Here is a 21,284-nt window from a genome sequence, read left to right as displayed (position 1 = left end):
CTCATACCACTATTACAAATAAATGTAAAATTTTTAACGTCTGTACAAGTTTCCTCTTTTTATCTTTTTCAAAATTGTTTTTATTATCTTTATAATTCCATTATAATTGGAATTACACCCCATTTAAAGATTAAATTAGGGGAAGTCAGCCTTTTATGATGTTGAGATTTCCTATTTGTGTTTATGTTATCTGTCTCCATTTATTGAGCTTTTAAAATCTTCCCTAAAGACTGTGTACACCTTTTATTTAATCTATCACAAAGACTTTACATTTTTTTAGTGGTATAAATATTACCTTTTGAAACTTTGCTTTCTAATTAGTTGTTGTTTTCAGTGCTGGGTGTGGAACCCAGGGCCTTGCACATGCTAGGTAAGCACTTTACCATTGAGCTACATCCCTAGCCCTCTATTTAGTTTTTGGTAGTGTAAGAACACAGTTATTTATGCATTAATATTGTTCCCGTAATCTTCAATGAACTATTTTATTAGTATTATAGGAATTCTTGGATTTTCTATTCACATAATCAGATAGTATCTGTACAATTAGTTATTTCTTCTTTTCCAATCATAATACTTTCTATTTTTTTTTCCTTGCCTTATTACACTGACTAGGATCCTCAGTAATGAATACAAACAATGACAGGCATTCTTTTTATTCTTACATGCACATGATATAACAATATAATTTGACCCATATAATTCCCCAATATTTCTCTTTTATTCATACCTAGTATTAAAGAAAATAGAGTTACATTTTACTAGGAAGGATAATATTGACTATACATTGAGTACACCTCTATTGCTGGTTTCCCAAGATTTTTCTTTTCAGTTGTGAGTAAGCATTCATTTTTATCAGATGATAAAAATCATCAATATATCAATACAGTTAACTGGATGACTTTTCTCCCTTGAATCCTCACTGCTGTACCTACTAGTGCTTACTTATGGCAAATAATTCCTTGCCTGTTATCTATTTTAGGATTGCAAACTTATCATAAGAATGGCTCCATCAGTAGAAATCTTCAGGCAGCCTGACCTGGTAGTCTGTCTCTCTAGATCTGTCCACTACTGCCACTCATCACAGTTACAAGATCACGTTTCATGTTAATATTGTCATTTCAAAGCTTCCACAGGCATGTGAGATAGATAACATTCAACATATTTAACACATACAATACAGACAGGTCAATATATTTGTACCTCAAACTCTTGGGAGAACAGTTCCATTGTTCCAAAGTGGAAAATTTATTTCTAATCAGAATTAAGAACCAAGATATTTAAGTTCCTTATCTCTTGGAATGATACTTTTTTCCTGGTCCATCTGTTTAGTAAGTGTATGGGGTCCCTCCTTTATGTTGGGGCTGAAGTTCCATGCTGCTGTGCTTCACATACACTCAAAACTTGATCTCCTGGATTAAGAAGGAATTAAAACTTAACAGCCTGGGTTCAAGAGACCATCAAACCCCATTTCCATTGACAGGGCAGGCAAGGAAGTAGTTATGCACTTGCTGGTCTGGCCTTCAGTTTCCTCTTTAGTTTTTGACTCTGTGGACTTTCCTTAATTTCTTGTAGGTTCAACTTTACTATTAAATAGATTTATGTCCTACTTTGCCTAGAATTTCTGAGGGTTTTTATTACATTAAAAATCTATTATATTAAAATAATTATAAATTATTTTAATAATTTAATTATTAATAATTGCAAGAAACAATGGAAAGAATTATCAGATACAGTTAAAGTATATACAATTGCTTCATCATGAGGTTCCTAAAGCTGCTTTTTGTAGCTGTAGCCCCTTCCCTCCACCCAACGCTCTCCTTACCACTTGGCAACTACTAATATGTTTTTCATTCCTATAATTTGTGTCATTTCAAGAGTATTATATAAGCAGAATCATAGCATTCAACTTTTGGAGACTAGCTTTTATTAACCTCATCCTAACTCTCTGGAGAGTCATCCAGGTTCTTTGTGTGTCAATGGTTTCTTTTCATGCTGTGTAGTATTCCATGGCATGGACGTACCACAGTTTAACTATTCACCCAATGAAGGGCATCTGGGTTGCTTCTACTGTTTGGCTCTTAGGAATAAAGCTTCTATAAACATTTATACACATTAATTATGTGAACCTATGTCTTCATTTCTCTGGGATGAATGTCCAGGATTACAAGCCCTGACTTATCCGACAGTCGCATTTATTTTTTAAGAAACTACCCATTTTCCGGTGGCTGTACCAATTTGCATTCCAGCCACCTGTGCATAAGTGATCTAGTTTCCCTGTATCCTTGCCAGCATTTCATGTTCTCAACTCTTCTTTTTTCTTTTTTTAGGCAGTCTAATAGGATTGTAAGGTATCTCATTATTGTTTTAGTTTGTGCTTCTTTAATAGCTAGTAATGATGGCCATCTTTTCATGTGCTCACTTGCCTTCTGTGTGTCCTCTTTGGTAAAATATGGGTTCATGATTTTTATTCATTTCCTAATTACTAGTTTGATTTTTACTTGTTGATTTCCAAGGGTTCTTAATATGCATAGTAGTCTTTAGTCAGATACGCACTTTGCAAATATTTTCTCTCATTGATCTATGCTTTTGTCCTTTTGCCAATACCACTTTTGGTTACTATAGTTACATAATAAGTCCTAATATAAAATAAGCTGATTCTTTTTTTCTTTTCAAAGCTATTCCAAGGTCTCACTGCCTTCCCATATAAATTTTAGAATATTCTTGCTCACATCTACAAAAGACATCTTGATGGTATTTTAAGAATTGCATTCAGCCTATAAGTCAATTTGGGAAGAACTGTTAAATTCACTGGGTTGCGTCTCACAACCAATGAACAAGTTATATATCTCCATTTATTCAGAGTTTCTTTCAGTTTCGTTCATTAGCACCTTGAAGTCCTGTACATGTTCATACAGATTCAAACCTACATATCTGACATTTTAGAGTGATTATAAAAGGTACTGTACTTTTTATTTTGGTGTCAAAGTTCATCATTAATAAGAGAAATACAACAGATGTTTTTGTAAGTTTATTCTATATCCAGGACCTTTATGAATCACTTTTACATTCTAGAAGTTACTTTTTAGATTACTTAGGATATTTCATGTGGACAAAAATGTCATCCACAAAGACAGTTTTACTTATTTTCCTTTCTTGACTTAATTACTCAGGGCAGAATTTTCAGCATTCTGTTGGTGGGAGGAGATACTATGCATTGTTCCTGATTTAAGGGAAAAAATATTCAGTCTTTCACCATTAAGTATAACTATAATGCTAGCTGTAAGTTTTTAGGTGTTGTCAAGCTTAGGAAGTTCCCCTCTATTCCTGTTTTTCTGAGAGTTGTTCTTCATAAATTTAATTTTGTCAAATGCTTTTTTGCATCAGCTGATATGGGCCTATGATTTTTTTTTCTTCTTCATTCTTAAACTGGCTGGATTACACTGACTAACTTTAGATATTGAACCAGCTTTACATCCCTAGAATAAACCCACTTGGTCATAGTGTACAATTCCTTTTATTTCTGAAGGCTATTTGATAGTATTTTATTAATAATCCTTACATGCATATTCACAAGGTATATCAGTCTTCAGTTTTCCTATTTTGTAAAGCCTTTCTCTGGTCTCAGTATTAAAGTCATACCAGATTCATAAAGTGAATTGGGAAATGTTCTCCTCCTCTTCTATTTTCTGGAAGAGATTGTATGAAATTTTTGTAAATTTTTCTTTAAATGCTTGGTAGAATTCGCCAGTGAAACCATCTGGGACTGGAGATCGTTTAGAAGAGGGTTTTTTATTGCAAATTCAATTTCCGTAAAAGTTGTGGAGGTATTTAAATTATTTGTTTCATACTAAGGATGTTTTTGGACTCCACAGACCACAAAAGGTAAGTCCTATGAGAGCCATGGGGAAGTTTCTAGAAGCAACTCCATTTGTTCTGTAGACTCACAAAAAGCTCCAGAAGTAATACAAAAGACACATCTGAAGTGGGATAAACTTGGGGTCAAAAACAGCAGAACTCGTTGGAAGTCTGTGTGTGGAGCAGCTAGGTCCCAGAAACCCTCTCTTGCTTCAACCAAAGACAGTGCTATCATCTGAAGTGGGTAAAACAGAAGTCTCTGGACTGAGAACTAACTACAACGAAGGGCCAGAGTAATACACTGAGAACAGGGGTTAAACACAAATTCAGATATTTAATGCCAAGATTCCAGCTTTCTGCCCTCTTGGTTCCTACATGTTGGAATCAGAAGAGCCTCCCTGAGAAATCAGGGTAGTCCCAAACCAAAACCCAGAGACATCATCAGACAACGAGATGGACCAGCAAATCTCTTTCCAATTAAGCTCACAGTGCTTTTTCTTAAAGATGAACAAACAAGGGTCACCAGAAGTCACAGAAAAGTCTCTAATGTGAAATAAAGAAATGTTTAAAAAAATAAATAAACAAACAAACAAGCCAGAAAACAGCAATTTGGAAGGAACAGAGTGGAGTTGTCTCAGGAACTTACCAGATGAAGAAACCCCTACGGCTCCCTGGCTCCCCACCTGGAATTTATGTCCTCAGAGATAAAAAAGAATCAGGCAGGGGCAGAATCCTATTTTTAAAAATTCAAGGAAAAGAAATTATCTCAGAAAAAAATAAAGAATACTTAGTAGGAAATATTTAGTAAAATAGTTTGAAAATAAGTGTAGGTTGATCTCCCAGAAAGCATGGCAAATGGACAAAGAGAAAATTTGAAGAGCTAATGTTCAAATTATTGGAGTTTCAACAACAACAAAAATAGAGGAAAGAAAAGAATAAATCATCCAAGAAATAATTCAAAACTGAAGGGAGTGAGTTTTCATAGTAAAGGGTCCATTAAGTGCCCAATACCGTGGATAAAAATGGACCCACACCAAGACACGATAGTATGACATTTCAGAACACTGGGGGCAGACAAACACTTTCATATGTATCTAGAAAAGAAGAAGAAAAGAAGAGAGATTCTGAATGCTGTCAGATTTTTCAATAAACACCGCTTGGTGTTAGAAGGAGGCACAGCAACGTCCTTGAATTTCTCAGGGAAAATTATTCCTGCATAATCACACACTTGGAAAAATCATCATCCAAATTTAAGGGGAAAGACATTGTCACATACCAGGAAGTTCCTGGAGAATGTACTCCATAAAAACATGAAGGAACTAAGAGAAAGGAAGAGAGGGGATCAGGAAACAGGAGCTGGAACACCGGAAAGAGGCAAATGACACTAGCAGGAGGTCAGAAAATGAGATTCCAGCCTGCTCCTTGAGTTCCTTGCTAGAGATCAGCTAGTGCAGCTCAAGACCATTTAGAATTCTTCAGGAGACGGTAACAGAAAAGATAGATGTGAATAAAATATGTGAAGTGAAAACTAAAATGATGATTTTTTTTTCTGAGTAAGGCTCTTTACATTTGCCTACAAATCAACCTTCTTCTTCGACATACCTGCTCTACTTTCCCACACGCTGTTCTCTAAGCATAAAAACCTTTCCTTTCCTGCTCCAAGGTCTTTGCATGTGCTGATCCCAACATCTGATTTGGGGGGGGGGGCAGGGTCCTAGAACTCAACTCTTCACATGAGTGACCTTCTCTCAACAGTAAATCATTTCTCAGTGATTGGAATCATAAGAGCCTCCCTGAGAAATCAGGGTAGCCCTGTACAGAGGGCTTCCCTTACCACCTAATCCCCCCACTTGACACAATTTCTAACTCTATGTAATTTGAAGCTTCCTTTTGTTTATCATCTTTCTTGCTAGACTGTATGAACCATGCAGATAGGATATGCATTAATCAAATTCACAAGTGTTAAAGTCCTTACCCACATCAAAGAGTAGAAAGAGGACTTGGAACTGGAGACCTAGAGGAAGGACTTGTGGAGATTTCATTGAAAAAGTTATGCTGTGAGCCTATCCCTCACCCTGCCCCATCCAGAGCAGAAGGGATGACTCTGCTAACTCCAAACCAAGAGGAAAAAACTTCAGGGACACTGCTCAAATATGTTTCCCTGCAGACTGCTGGTATATAATTCACACCTGAGAAACTTGATAGCTGAGAAACCAGCTGCAGCAGCCCTTGTAAGCAGAGTAGGCGCGTCTGTGCTGGCTCCCTGAACTTCAACAGTGTGTTTAGCAATGTGTGCATGTGGGTTTCCTGTGGTCCAGAGATGGGTAGGCCACATGCAAGAAAGAGTCAGCGCGTGGAGTTGTCTCACCAGGGCAGCCACCGAAGGTGGATACAGGTAAATAATCAGAATATGCCTACCTGGCCAGGAGCTCAGGAAAGAGTAGTATTGCCAAGACAAAGTGTTTAGAACAGCATAAGTCAAGGGAACTGGAGGCAAGAGATCCCAAGAGATTTGGGAGGGCAGGGGCAGCATCTTAGAAAAATCCATCCAAGTGCTCACAGTAGCCAGCTTTAAACACCTGCCAAACCAGAGCACACCCACGCTTGCTCACAGTGGTAAAGTCCAGCCCCTTCCCTCTCCTCCTGACCAAATCTTCCTTTCTGAATAGGTGCAGAAAAGACAAAAAGGTGTGCAATTGCCCTTCCTGATCCACAGCTTTTGCATCAGTAGCACAGCCCACCTGGGAGAGAGAAGGCATGAACTCACACAAATTCTAAGACATTCCACTTGGCAAAAGGATGTCTCAAGCTCAATCAACATCATTTCAAAAATTAATCAAATAATAAATAAACATGTAAGTATTTTGGTTGAACGATAAGAGGATGAATGTGATCATTCATAGCCCTTAATGTATTCCCCTAAATTATTCTTTTTAAAACAAAGACAATTATATAATATTTAAAAAAAAAAAAACTCAACAAAGACAAATGCAAACAAACCCCACTCCTTTCCACTATAACCCTATTGTTTAATTGCAAATTATTCATATTCCCCAGACTTGGGAGGTTAAAAGGCACCAAAGTCCTACCTTCCCTACTTTAATTTCTAGCTGAACACCCTCCCTCCAGCGACTTCCCAGCAGTCTCCTGCTCCCCTGGTCCACAGGTGTGTGGCCCTCCCTTGGCAGGCCTCAACAGGATAAGTACATCCCACTATTGCACCATTTCCCCATTGTACTTCCATACAGCATTGCTCACCTAGAACAGCAGGGCCTTTACTTCCTCACCACTGTGAAAACATGAGGAAGCAGGCAAACTCCCTTGTCTTCCCAAGACATAAATTTTCATTATGTATAAATTTGAGGCATCTTTGCTATTTGTCTCCCTGGACTGTAAGAACCATGTGGGCAGGATCTGCATTAGTTGAATTCATGAATTGTTAAACTCCTTACACGTAACAGGGGTAGAAAGAGGGTCTGGAGCCTTAGACCTAGAGGAAGGACTAAATTTCACTGAGAAAGTCCGCCGGTTTCAGTTCAATAACCATTTATTGAAGGGTTAAGGAGACTAGAGGACATACTTGGTGGTAAAACAGCAGTCTTATCGAAATCTAAACTAGGGCCTAAATGTCTGCTCTGTACCTCGAGGCTAATCAGTGATAAACAATTTACTCTTTCACCTGACAACATCTTAAATCTGAAGAATGGCTGCCGGAACCTTGGAGTCTTCTTTTGTCCAGGACCAGCACATCAGGCTTCATCAACCTGAGGCTTTGTCTTTCGTAAGAGCTGAGGGAAATTAGCTGGGATTTAAATTGTCCTCTGAGGAAATATCTCAAATTGTCTCAAAAAGCGAGGGGTACAGGCTTATGGGTTTTATTAATGAAGTGATCTTACATTTTACACATGTTATTTAACACATCTAAGATGTGGAAACAGAAATTTGCATTACCTTCTTAATCAATGGTTTGCTCAGGGCAAATGAATCAGAAATGAATTAAAATTGCAGCCACTCAAGGGTGGAACCCAAAAAACATACCATCTTACCTCAAATCTCAGTGATGTAATGTGGCAAGCCTTCTCTTCCTCAAAGCCCATGTGCCTGGTGCCTCGGACTCCTGGGAGGACTGTCTGGTTTGGGTATGTGACCATACACTTGAAAACTAGTCCATTTTTAAACAAGGTTGACTAATATTTTGACCTAGCAGATGTTTTCAACCACTGTCTCAGTACGTACCAAATCCAAGTCAAGGGTTGCCCCTCCCCAGCGCTCCAGAGGCACCAACACGCCCCCCACACAGGGCAGGTCAAGCCACCACTGACCTTCCTGTCAAACACCTCCGCAGAGAATAGGAGGCTCCGCCCCCACAGGTGCGGGAGCAGTCACTCCAGTCGCCCCAGGCATCCCAGTTGCCATCTTTGTCTTCATCAGAGCGAGCGTTTCTTGAGGTCTAGGTGTGAAACACACATAAGGAGTTACAGACACATGTGGTAAAAATATCCCATAGTTCCCCCAGTTTTTCTAGATTCTTCTTCTACATTGCTCTCAGAGACCAAAGTTGCCTAAAAATGTTTTGCTTTAGAATGGCTGCATTTTTAAAAAAATCACACAAGAAAGGTTTGTGCAGAAACTAGCTGGTACACGCATGTCTTTCAACCTTAAGAAGGCTTTGTTCAGATGGTTTCTAAGCTCAGTTTGAAGTATGAAATTTTACCATTTCTAAATTTAAATAATTTGCCTAAATATCAGTCTATTGTTTTTCTAAAAGATTTTTTTTTTTTACATAGCAGGGTCCCACCTTGAACCTAAGAAGTGCTCCCCACTGAAATTCCGATTCACCTGCCTGTCAGACAAACTAATGGTAACCCCCAAGGAATACTTCTGCATGAAGATTTCTGGAACTTTCTTAGAGAGAGGTTCCACCTCAAGAAAACAAAGTCAGATAGATGAGCATAGCTAAGTTATAAAGCTTAGGAGTCCAAGAAAATAGGGAAGGGTCAATTTTGTGTATATTTGGTTTGTCTCTGGGACTTACCACCATGTCAGGATACTCTAGGAAAGCAAGAAGAAGAGGAGTTAGTTACAAGGGGAAAATATATAGATAAGAAATGAAGCCTATTACTTAAATAAAGCTATAAAACTTTACTAGGAAAACTAAATCAGATGTGAATAAATGAAGAGACAACCACAGTCCTGAATGGGTAGACTCAATACTGTAAAGTGCTAATTCTCTCCAAATTAATCTATAAATTTGTAGCAACTCCAATCAAAATCCTAAGAGGGAAAGTTTTGGAAAAGCTTATCTATGGGAGTATATATATATATAAAACCAAAGGGGGGGGGAAGAAAGATGGAATCACCAAATAACCAAGCAATCAATTCCATTTCCAGATGTCTACCTAAAAGAATTAAAATCAGGACTCCTAAAAGATACATGCAAAGCCATGTATATTGTATCATTGTTCACAATATCAAAGAGGTGGAAGCAACCCAGGTATCCATCAGTAGATGAATGGATAAACAAAGGGTGCTATATTCATATGTACAATGGAATATTATGGTGCCATAAAAGGGAAATCTTGTCACATGCTACAACATGGATGAACCTTGAGGACATTACACTAAGTGAAACAAACAAGTCACAGAAGGCCAAATGCTGCATAATTTTACCTCCCTGTGTTTTCTAAAGTAGTCCACCTCACTGCAGCAGAAGGTAGAATGGCAGCTTCAAGGGACTCAGGAGGGAGAAAGGAGGAGTTAGGTTTGCATGGTTATGAAGTTTTAGTCACACAAAATTAAACAGTTGTGGAGATCTGCTGCACAACACTGTGCTTGTAGTTAACAATACACTTCAAAATTTCTTAAGAAATTAGGTCTCATGCTATGAGTTTTTTTTAACTGCAATTAAAAAGATTAAAATAAGGACATGAGAAGAAACAGCCTCAATTAAAAGAGAATAGAATTGATGTAGCAATAAGCAATCTAAGCTATTAAAATTTAGTAAGAGTCCAAAAACAGACCCAAGAATAAGGCTATAGTATAAGAACACAAAACCAAAGTGATAAATGGATTCTTAAAAACCATAGATAGCTTCTTCATAAAATATACCAAAATTAATCCCAGACATAGTATAAATTTATATTATAAATAGTAAAACCATAAAATTATAGATTAAGAGTCTTGTTGTTTTCTCTCTATTTTCTTGGAGCGGGAGAGCATCCAATATAGAATTAGCGTAAGAAAGACGGTCCTAGATATGTTAACAAAGGAAGAAACTATAAAGGGAAAGACTGATAGGTTTAATTACATTAAAATTTAAACACAAAGTATTTTCTATCTCTTCAACTTCAGAAGACAGTAGTGGTCTATGAATATACACTCAAAAATGAAGTAGAAAATGTAACTATGTGGGCTACAAGGCCTCACATCAGATGGCCTCTAAGAATACTGGAGGTGGGATGAGGAGCCAATTTGCTGAGAAGAATCACAACTGAATGTCTCCTTTTCTCCTATTATAAAAAACCAGGCCTATAATCCCAGTAACTCAGGAGGCTGGGGAGGCAGAAGGATCACAAATTTGAGGCCAGCCTCAGCAATTTAGCAAGGACCAAAGCAACTTATGAAAAAATATGACAAAATGGTAAATTTGATAAAACCAGGTGGTGCTATTTTGGATGCCAGCTAATTAATTTCTAATTGTTGTTTGAAATTTCTTTTTAAAACTATGTGTAATCCCAGCAATTGGGGAGGCTGAAGCAGGAGGATCCCTAGTTGGAGGACAGTCTCAATAATTTAGCAAGACCTTGTCTCAAAGTGAAAAATAGAAAGGACTGGGGATATGGCTCAGTGTTTAAGTATCCCTCAGTTCAACCTCCAGTATCAAATAAATAATAAAAATATGTGTTTAGGGCAAAACGAAATCACTAAATAAAAATAAATATATGTTGTATCTTTCTTTTGGAGGGGGTGATACAAAAATAATTAAATGAGAGATCTGTAAAAAGGACCTTCAAAAATGAATTGAAGAAATCATGACTTGATACTTTACCTCTGAGCTACATCCCCAGTTTTGTTTATTTTTCAATTTGAAACAGGATCTCATTAAGTTACTGAGGGTGTTGCTAAATTGCTGAGTCTGGCCTCAAATTTTTGCATCCTCCTGCCTCAGCCTCTGAGTCACTAGGATTGTAGGAATGTACCACCATGCCTGGCCTATATCATTTTTAATTCAGGTGAACTTGTACATGCATAGAGAAAGGAGTGAAAATCAAATGTTATGGGATCACCTCTAGGAGAGTGGGCTTTGAGCGATTTTTAACTTCTTTTATTTTGTTTTTGTTTCTGTTATTTTATGCAATCTTTTTAAAACAAAACACATAATACCTTAATTAAAACTAGTTAGCAAAGAAACAAAAAACACATCCTACTGGTACACGGAAAAGTTCAAGTCAACCAGAGTTTAACAGGTAGGTTCTAAGCTGGAGAAAGGCAACGTTTATAAAGGAAACTGTGAGGCAAGTCATAAACTGCAGCATGTGACCGAACTAGATATTGCCCAGGTTTCCTTAAGCCCTTAGGCAAGTTACCTCATCCAACCAAAAAATAAAAATTAAATTAGAGGGATCTGTAGAAAGAACCTTCAAAACTAAAATGAAGAAATAATGACTGGGAGCAAAGAGGGCGTTTTCCAATAATTTTCACTCTGGTCTCACTGGTCCCCAGGTTTCATGGCTTCTTGCCAAGCTACCTATTCAGAGCACAGTGGGCAGTCCTACACGAGGCAATATTTCAGGAACAGTCAAGGGAAAGGAAAGGATAAATATCTGGCGACTGATCAAATCTGTCATCGGGACCAGGGGCTAATTAAACCCATACTATTTACTGTTCTAATTAGACCACTGTTCAGTTCAGTTTTCTACCCTTAAATGTCACCAAACATAACCGTGCTCTGCCTATAACATAATATAGAACATAAAGTTTTAATTCATAAAAAATACAATAAGCAGTTTAATACATTCATCTGGACATTTAGGTTAGGTAAGTCCAAATCATTTAGGTAAATGTCTAAAATATACACAGCTGAAACTGATTTTTCATTTTGCCACTCGATAGATGGATAGGTGGAATGTGAAAAGTTGAAAAACATCATCAAATATATTTTTAAGGGAAAGCTGACAGTTGGTTGCAGTATCGTTTTGTTTTTATTCCCACTATCCCATCTGTTCAGTTTATACTTAGAATCACGTTTCTCTCCATGACTTCTCCACCTTTATTTACAAAAAAAATTCTTGATTCTAAAATAATTAAAATAGGTATTCTATAAAATACAAGCATTTGGTTTCTCTGATTGGATCAACTGGATGCTCTCCCACTCCAAGAAAATGGAGAGAAAACAGCATCTCAAGAGGTGCCTTCAAAGTTTTCTCATCTCCTTGGCCATGAAGATGGTTGGATTTTGCTTGGAAACCCCCATGCCACTCCCTACCAGATAGCCCTGCAGGTCTTTTCGTGTATTTTTCTTTATCCACAGAGTGGCAATTATGTCGCTGATTTCTACCTAGTTCTCTCTTCCCTTTGATCCTAGCAGCAAAATGATAACAAGCATTCAAAAAAAAAAAAAAGTCTATTGAAGCAGAATGAAGCACCACCAGAGTTGCTTCCTAAAACAACTGTGTGTGTGTGTGTGTGTGTGTGTGTGTGTGTGTTCCTTACAATAAGAAGAACTTGCTGCCCTGGAACTTCCATTCCTCTAGAGTGATGGGCAAGTGGGTTGGGAGCCTCCTCTGCAGCAGAATCCTTCTTAGAGCCTCCCAGATCTACTGCCTTCCACTTGCCTTGCTCTTTCAGGACTGTATTCAATCTCTGCACACATTTATATTTGCAAATTTTTTATCCAAAAATGTAATGTCCAGGCCAGGCACAGTGGCCCACATCTGTAATCCCAGAGACGGGAGAGGCTGAAATAGGAGGATCACAAGTTTGAGGCCAGCCTCAGCAACTTATTGAGGCCATAAGTAACTTAGTGAGACCCTGTCTCAAAACAAAAAAATATAAAGGGCTGGGATGTGGCTCAGTGGTTAAGCACAACTGGGTTCAATCCCTGGTATGTATGTATGTATGTATAAGTAAATAAATAAGTAAGTAAGTAAATAGAAATAAAAATGCAATGTCCAGAATACAACAGTGTATCTAAGAGAAACAGAGACCACACATTGTCTCTCTGGTCCATGTTTCTTTTCATGAATCCTAAGCCTTAGCTCCTCTTTCCTTCTCCCCTTCCTCCCTCCCTTCTCGCCTTCTTTCGTTCTTTCTTCCTTCCTTTCTTTTTCAGCCACATTTTTTATTGGAATTCACTATGGAGGCAATATCACATAATGGTTAAAAGCTGTTTGAATCTGGATACATTTCTTAGGCTTTCTAAAACTCGTCTATTAAATGAGATGATCACCATTGCCCAAACAGGATTTAAAGCAAATATCATACAAAAATAAATCACACAGCATCTCAATAAATGTAGGTGGCGAATGTCTCAATAAATGTCCGCAAGCGTTGTTCTTATTCAAAATAATGTTGTTGTTTTTTTCACGACGATGAGGATGGTAGAGCCAGCTCTGTTCCATTTGTGCTTATGCAAGACTTAACATTAATCACTACTGAATTTCCTTTTGTTAGTTTTGGCCCCGGATACCAGCCTGTTGAGGTCTGCTTCAGCCCTGATCCCATCGCCCATCTGTGAGCCACTCTGCAGTTTTGCAGCGTCCATGTGTTCACCCGAGTCGCTGATAAACGTGCTGGACATAGCTCCCTAATCTTACAGAATTCCATTAACACATATTTCTACTTTTTTAAAAAAATAGTAAGCAGACCATAAAGTCACGTAAGCAGCCAACTAATCAGACTTGGAATCTGTGAGCACAGTTTAATGTTACAATAAAAATATGAAACAATACCAATCACTGTGGTCAAATGGCAGGAGGCAGGGAGAGTAGAAATCTGCTGTGAGGAGGAACTGGACCAGGCCTGGGGGAAGTCAGCATTCTCAGGCTGCAAGGTGGTGGTGGCCAGCCTCCTGAGAGAAGAGGTATGGAGCAGCCTCACTTGGCCAGCCCCAGCCCAGACATCCAGTGACAATAAAATATAGCCAAAGTACCAGCCCCATGGCCTCGTCTTTGACCTCAAGCAACTTCTATGTTTATCAGTTGGGTACCTCTGTTCACAGTTCCTCCTTTTCAACATTGTCAAGCAATTATTTAAATTAAATTAAATTTAATGTTACTTGATAAGGTTAATTGTTTCCAAACTCAATCCAAGTCTGACTTCATCCAAGTCTGTGTCCCTGCCTGAGTGTAGACCTGATGGTAAGGCCTGGAGGAAAACCAGAATTGTGTCCTAGGTGAGGCAGCTTCTTCTTATGTATGGAGTGAGTCCTGCATGCCAGCACTTCTCCTGCCTTCTCTTTCACCTTCTCCACAAACCCTGGAGGTGAATATTCCCATCCCCACTTCCTAGGTGATCCACCATGATTTCAAGAACCACATGTTCCAGAGCCCAAGCAGAACCTCTTTCTGACTTGCCCTACACAAATCCTCTTTTCCTCATGGACCTCTGTTTCCCCCACTGACTGGTGTTTTCTCCACTTCCCTCTCGCCTCCAGGAATCCAGTCAAATGCAGCAGCCAACCCATCATCACTCGCATTTAGCATTTTGCATCATGGATCAAACACATCTGCTGCTGTGATCCACTGGACCGCAACATTCTTTCTATATCTCAATGAAGTCTTGGACTCTCCCCACCCTTATTGTAAGCAGAGCTGTACTTCTGGTTTCCTAAAGCATTTCATTTTATCTAGGTTATTTCATGAGGAATGCACGTTCCTGACTGACACTCGTGGACTGGGACGCATTTGCTCATTTTCTCACACAAACATGCACCAAAGGCTCTGTGCTTGATGTCCTAGGAGGACAAGCATGAAACTGGCCCTCAAGTAGCTCTCAAACCAGTGAGCAGCAGCAAGAGAGAGGTAAAAGGACATAGTGTGGCAGTGTCAATCCTCATTTGCCTAGGGCAACAGACACAAGGGACCCAGGATGAGGAGATACTGCAAAGAGAGACATTTCTGGAGCATTGGTTAAGAGAGCGGGGACAATGGTTTTCCCCAGGGTGCACCAATTCTGCTAGAACCATGGGCACCCCATCATCTCCCACAGCACGGGTTACATGCAAGGTTCTATTTATTTGCTCATCTCTATTTCTTAATGTTAAAGAATGAATATGTCTAGTTTGTGCAATGAGACACTCAGGGTAAGTTCTTCTATTTTAAAGAGGGAAAGTAAAACACTAAAGGGAAAACTATAAAAACACACCCAAAGAAACAATATGCACTTTGTGTTGTTTGGTTAATACTATCAGGCTTAAAGATCTCTTAGGAAATCATATTTTCCTAAGTAAAGTTCTAGCTAGGGAATATTTTGGATGAAAAATTCAAAAAAAGATATTGTTTACTCATTATATAATAGGACTTGGTAAAAGCCAAGAATATTGTAGGAGTGTGTTCACAATCTCATAGAGACTCAAGCACTGCTTGCCCTTCTTGGATCCCGAGGCATAAATCAAATCATAAAACATTTTCCTGACAAGTCCTTAAATCTATGACTTATAATGAACAGTACAGTTCTACCAGTCTTGCTAAAACATGAGTAATTAAACGCAGATTTCACATATAAGGTCACTTATTGGAAATGCTATATTAACAGCTCTATATTAAAAACAACCCCAAATAAAATGAGTTCCACTGGGATATTACTTCCCAGACATCAAATAAAGGTTCATTCCAGTGTTCCCACAAAGGTTATTTAAGGGGATCTCAAATGACTTAGATTTTGTTAACAGTAAATACATTCTTTCAGGTTAATACTACCTTCAGATCTTGAACAACAAAAAATTAAAAATATGAACTGGGTAAATGACATAAAAATGTCACTCAAGCTGTCATACAGACTCAGCAATTCAGTTCAACCTGGACTGTCAAATACCAACATATCTACAGCTGGATGCTAGGTACCAGTGAGAACTGCTGCTTATTCCTACCCCTTACCCCTCACTTTTCCAGCCCAGTCTAATCTTTTTTGAGATACACACACACACACACACACACACATATATATATATTTTTCCTTCAAAACTCATTACCCTGAGAGCCAATGCCCCTAGAATTTGGTCTACCCTTTTCCTAGCCCATGTGTTCCCAATTATTTTACCAGCTATAAATCCCTCACTGACTGCTCAATTGCTCAGGACACATGTGCCACACCTGGAGGCTTTCTCTACCTCCCTCCCCAGCTCCATTTCTCTCAGCTCCTTGCTCACATTCTATCCCAAACTCCAGGCACACCATATTTCTCAATTATTCCCCAAATGTAAACATGTTTGCTAAGTCCTGTTTGGAGTTTTAAGGACACACTACTGAGTTAGGAGTTTCACAAGGTGCAGCTCCCCAGGCTGTATGGCTGCCAAGATGTGCTGGAGACCTGCGTGCTGGGTGGGGTGAAGGCAGCCTCAGCTGTAGGAATCGGCTGCCTGTGAGAAGCTACGGGCTTTGGTCAAGAATCACAGTGCCCAACAGCCCACAGACAGCTGGGGAAATAAACCCACCTCTCTCCTTTCCAGTCCCCTGCAATATCACCATTGGCCAAGTCCAACCAGAAAACAGAGGGCAGAGAGACCACAGATGCTATTCATACAGGTCAGCAACGCGGGGGTCGGGGGTGTGCAGCACAGGCTGGGGAAGGGTGGAGAGTGGAACTGTAAGGCAGAGCAGAGCTTCCAGCACAGTAATTTACTGGATCACCAAAACATTTTAAAGCAAAGGAGTGACTTCAGCAGATTGTATTTTGGAAAAATTACTCTGGCAGGAAGGAGTATGGAGAAGGATAGAAGCAGCAGATCTTCACATCAGAAGGCCGCCGCTGAAATCATGCACACCAGAGCACAGGCTCGGTGTTGGTAGCACTGTGTGTAAGAGAAGGATGCAGATAGGAAGCTGGAAGGCACAGGAATCCATGGGACCTGGCAGCTGGCCAGACAGAGGAGGAAAGAGGTGCTAGGCCCACTCCTGGGCTTCCATGTTAAGTGACTGCAGTAAATACTAATCCCATTCATGCCTGATGACTATTCTCCACCCCACTCTTGAAGTGAGATGCCAGTGCTCTGTGTACAGGACGAGAGTAGTGACCACAGTTACTAAGACAAAGGGAGAATGATGGTCCCCAGGAGGCATCTGATCACATTTACTTAACTATAATTGTCTATTTTGCCACATAAGAAAAAAATTATTTGCTAAGATTTAAACATCTAGAGATTTCACATAAAATTCTAGTTCTATCACGTCTCAGGAAAATAAGAAATATTAAAACAGGATTCTCATCACAGAATGGCCATCATTAAAACAAACTGAGGCCACATAATTTTTAATGGGCACATGCCTCGAGTTTGCAATGAAAACCACAATGAAATATCACATCACACCCAGTAGGATGACTGTTAGAAAACAAAACAGTAAGAAACAAGCCTTGGTGAGGATATGAGAGACGATTGACAGTGGGAAAGTGAAAGGTGCAGCCGCTGTGGAAAATGGTACGGGGGCTCCTCAAAAAAGTCAATGCATAATTACCATGTAATCTAGTGATTTCACTTCTCAATATCTACCCCAAAATAATTGAAATCAAGGATGCAAACAGATACTCGTACATCCATTTTCATAGTAGCATTATTCACAATAGACGAAAAGGGAAAGAACCCATATGTCCACCAACAAATAAATAGATTAGCAAAATACAGAATATGCATCCAGTAGAAGAGAATTAACTTTAATAAGATATAAACTTCTACTCCCCCCCCCTCACCTTGTTGTGTGTTAGCATCCACATTTCAGAGAGAACATTTGATCTTTGGTTTTTCTGGGATTGGTTTATTTCACTTAGCACAATAGTCCATTTACTGGTGAATCCATCTATTTATTGGTGAATGTCATAAAGTCATTCTTCTTTATGGCTGGGTAATATTCCACTGTGTATATAAACCACAGTCTCTTTATCCATTCATCTGTTGATGGACACCTAGGTTGGTTCCATAGTTTGGCTATTGTGAATTGTGAAGAAGAGAAGTTCAGTGGTTTCAACAAACAGGAATAAAGGGAAGGGAGCAGGGGTAGAAACAGGAAAGACAATGGAATGAATATGACGTAACTTTCCTATGTACATATGAATACACCACAGTGAGTCTCAACGTCATGTACATCCACATGACTGGGTACAAATTAGAATAAGATATACTCCAAGATTGTATAAATATGTCAAAAGAGACTCTACTGTCATGTACAACTAAAAAGAACAAATAAAAACATTTTAAAAACTTTTAAAAGGAATGAAATGCTGGCACATAGGTGAACCCTAAAGACATTCTGCTAAGTGACAGGAGCCAGACACAACAAGACAGATGTGTATTATGTCCCTTATGAGTACCTAAAGTAGTCAAATTCACAGAGACGAGAAGTCAGTCGAAAGGCAATCATCAGGGCCTGGGAGAGGGAAAGGACGGGGAGTCACTGCCTGAGGGTAAAGTTTCAGGTTTACAAGATGAAAACAGTTCTGGAGACGGATGGTGGTGGCAGCCACATGACCACGTGGATGTGCTTGATGCCAACAAACTGTACCCTTAAAATGGTTCAAATGGCAAATCTGTGTCATGTGTATTTTAACACATGCACTCACGTGTGCATACACACAAACACAGACACAGTTAACAACATCATCAAATGTGGGGGAAAAAAAACTCAGGAAATTCAATCTTTCTTTAAAAATTTGATGATGAAATCCAATTAGCCAGGAGAAGATTCAAAATTTTAAAAACAGGGTTGTAGCAGTCCTGTAAAAGCAATGGTGATGAACACCATCGATTTAAATATTGAACCCGGAATAAACTACAGGAGAATGAGGGTTTTAGAAGAGAAACTATACTCAGTTACATTAGTACATATAATAATGTAATGAAGTTTGGCAGATAAATGGAAGAAAGTTGTAAGGAAGTCAAATAACATTAAGATTTAAGTATGACAATTTAAAAACATAATACTTCTAACCTCCTAATGTTTTATAATCTTCTACGGTATATTTGGAGATATCTTTGAGGAAATAATTTTTTTCTACTATGATGGAATATTCGTCTCAAGCTTAGCAAATCCTTCAGTTTCACCCCATTTCCTCATTTATTAAATTCATACAAAATTAAATACTTTTAAAATGTCATGCATCACACCATAGCATTTTTATAGAACTCTGTTCAGAACGATACTACTCAAATATGAACGTTAGCTATTTCTAGGGAATGGGATTTGAGGGTTATTTGTTGTTCTCTTTGTACTTTTTCTGAACTGCTGAATTTATTTTTAAAAATTTGACATTTTTAAAATGTTAATTATTCTGAAATATAAGTCAGTTCAATTCTGGCTCAACAAGTCATTCACTGGGCCTTCAAAACCCCGGGTAATTCAGGGTCTCTTTGGTGAGTGCTTGCCAAGAAGTCTGTCCTGGAGACTGGCACGCCTCTAAGCAGTATTTATGGAAACTGCCTCGGGGTATCTCAAGGCTGATGGAACAAGGCCTGCAGCCAGATGCTACAAATTATTAACTTCCAGCCCTACACTTCTCAACCAATGTTCTAGACCGTGCCTCTCAGCTGGACGGTTCTGTCCTGCTGGAGACATTTTCAGTGATCACAACGGCGGCAGGGGGTCAAGACTAGAAGTAGCAGGTAGAAACCTGTTGCTAACCATGCTGCAGTCCCCAGAATAGCCCCTCACCACAAAGAATTTTTCTAACCTACAATGTCAATAGAGGTAAGGTTGCAGAAAACTGTTCACACATGCAAGCCTCTTGACTCTCACAGTGATTTCTACTGGGTAACCTGAAAACAAAAATCTTTTCTAAACAAACTGAACAACCAAGGATCCTTAAAATCTTGAACTTTCAGATAAAGAGATGACAATGCAAACTGCCTTCCTTCTGTTCTTCAACTGGAGCAAAATCGTACCCTGCACGAGGACAGGGCTTCTCAACATGCACAGGTGGACTCCTACTGAACACTTTATATATGCATTCTTGAACTCCATTAACAACCACAAAGTCATCCTACGGAGCTTTTAATTTCAACATACCTCAAACCATACTCAAAGCATTCATATTTGACAAGCTAGAGTGAGCTTTTCTTTCCAAGGCAAAAATAGGCAAGTTTTTCATGCTTAACGATATCAAGTTGTTTTTTTTTTTTAAATTCTTTTCTGACTTCTCCTGATGATTTACTTTCATCCATGGTTAGCCATTTTCACATAGAAAAACACAGGTTGGTGCCAACAACTCATCAAGAATATTACCCAGACCACATTTTAGGGGCATAGGCTTTAAATAAACTCCCACAAGAAATATGATTTGACATTTACTGAAGTCGGCCAGGAAAAAAGCCAGCATGTTTTTGGGGAGATACCAGGGATTGAACCAGGGTGCTTTACCATTGAGCCACATCCCCAAACCCTTTTTTATTTTTTATTATGAGGTAGTGTCTCATTTAGTTGCTTAGGGCCTCACTAAGTTGCTGAGGCTGGCCTTGAGCTTGCACTCCTCCTGCCCCAGCCTCCTGAGTCGCTGGCATTACAGGTGTGTGCCACTGTGCTGGGCTAGAAGCCAGCATAGGCATATATGTTGTTGGGCATATATGGTTACTGGCTATTTATTAGATAGTGCCAAGATGGAAAAATCTCCATAATGTCAGAAATTCTATGAAACCCCTAAGTAACTGTTGGAAATAGGTTGCTCCTAACTTGTGTCTCTCCTTCTGCATGCTCTAGACTGCCCCTGGGTGGTATGTCACCCCAAATGATAGAGCAAACTGGGACAGGGAAATCTGCACCCCAGAGACTGGTGGCACAAAGTCTGGAAGAGCTGACACCAAAATCCCAATCCCTTGACTATAAACGTGAGGTGACTCTCCCTGGTTAGATAACAACAACCAGTCTAGATGACTGACAGATGGTTGGGGCTCAGAACCAACACGTCTTCCAGAAGGTTAGCCAGGGTTTCACAGGTTAAGCAAAGTTAAAATCCACTTACACACTAAGTAACATTCATCAAGCCCCATTTAGTGAGGGTCCTCACAAAGGTTAATCTAGTTGGACTGTTGAGGAAAGTACTAAGTGCTGAGAAAACAGGGAAAGACAAATCTGGAACACTGTGTGTGTGTTGAGGGGGGGGAGGTTCCTAGAGAGGGTATCACTTGAGCTGCATCTTGACAAATGAGGAAAAGTTTCACAAACCTGACCCATGGGTGGAAATATCTGTATTAAGTCTAGTGGGTTGTATACAGAGTTATCAAAGAGATG

General features: G+C 39.1%; 1 protein-coding gene across 2 annotated transcripts in view; it reads right to left on the bottom strand.

The window, feature by feature from the left end:
- The window catches only part of Adamtsl3 (ADAMTS like 3), a 341,011-nt gene that overhangs the window by 219,622 nt on the left and 100,105 nt on the right, over window positions 1-21,284 (bottom strand). For both annotated transcript variants that reach the window (XM_058577562.1, XM_046438417.2), the window contains exon 4: window positions 8,178-8,305. In XM_058577562.1, coding sequence (XP_058433545.1) covers window positions 8,178-8,305 — 128 coding nt within the window. The remainder of the gene's footprint in view (window positions 1-8,177; window positions 8,306-21,284) is intronic.

The sequence above is a fragment of the Marmota monax genome, unplaced genomic scaffold (genome assembly GCF_021218885.2).
Source record: "Marmota monax isolate L192 unplaced genomic scaffold, Marmota_monax_Labrador192_F-V1.1 WCK01_AAM20220418_F8-fsc00005, whole genome shotgun sequence".
Taxonomy (NCBI): domain Eukaryota; kingdom Metazoa; phylum Chordata; class Mammalia; order Rodentia; family Sciuridae; genus Marmota; species Marmota monax.
The sequence above is the reverse complement of the archived record's forward strand: the minus strand, read 5'-3'. Positions and strand labels throughout refer to the sequence as shown.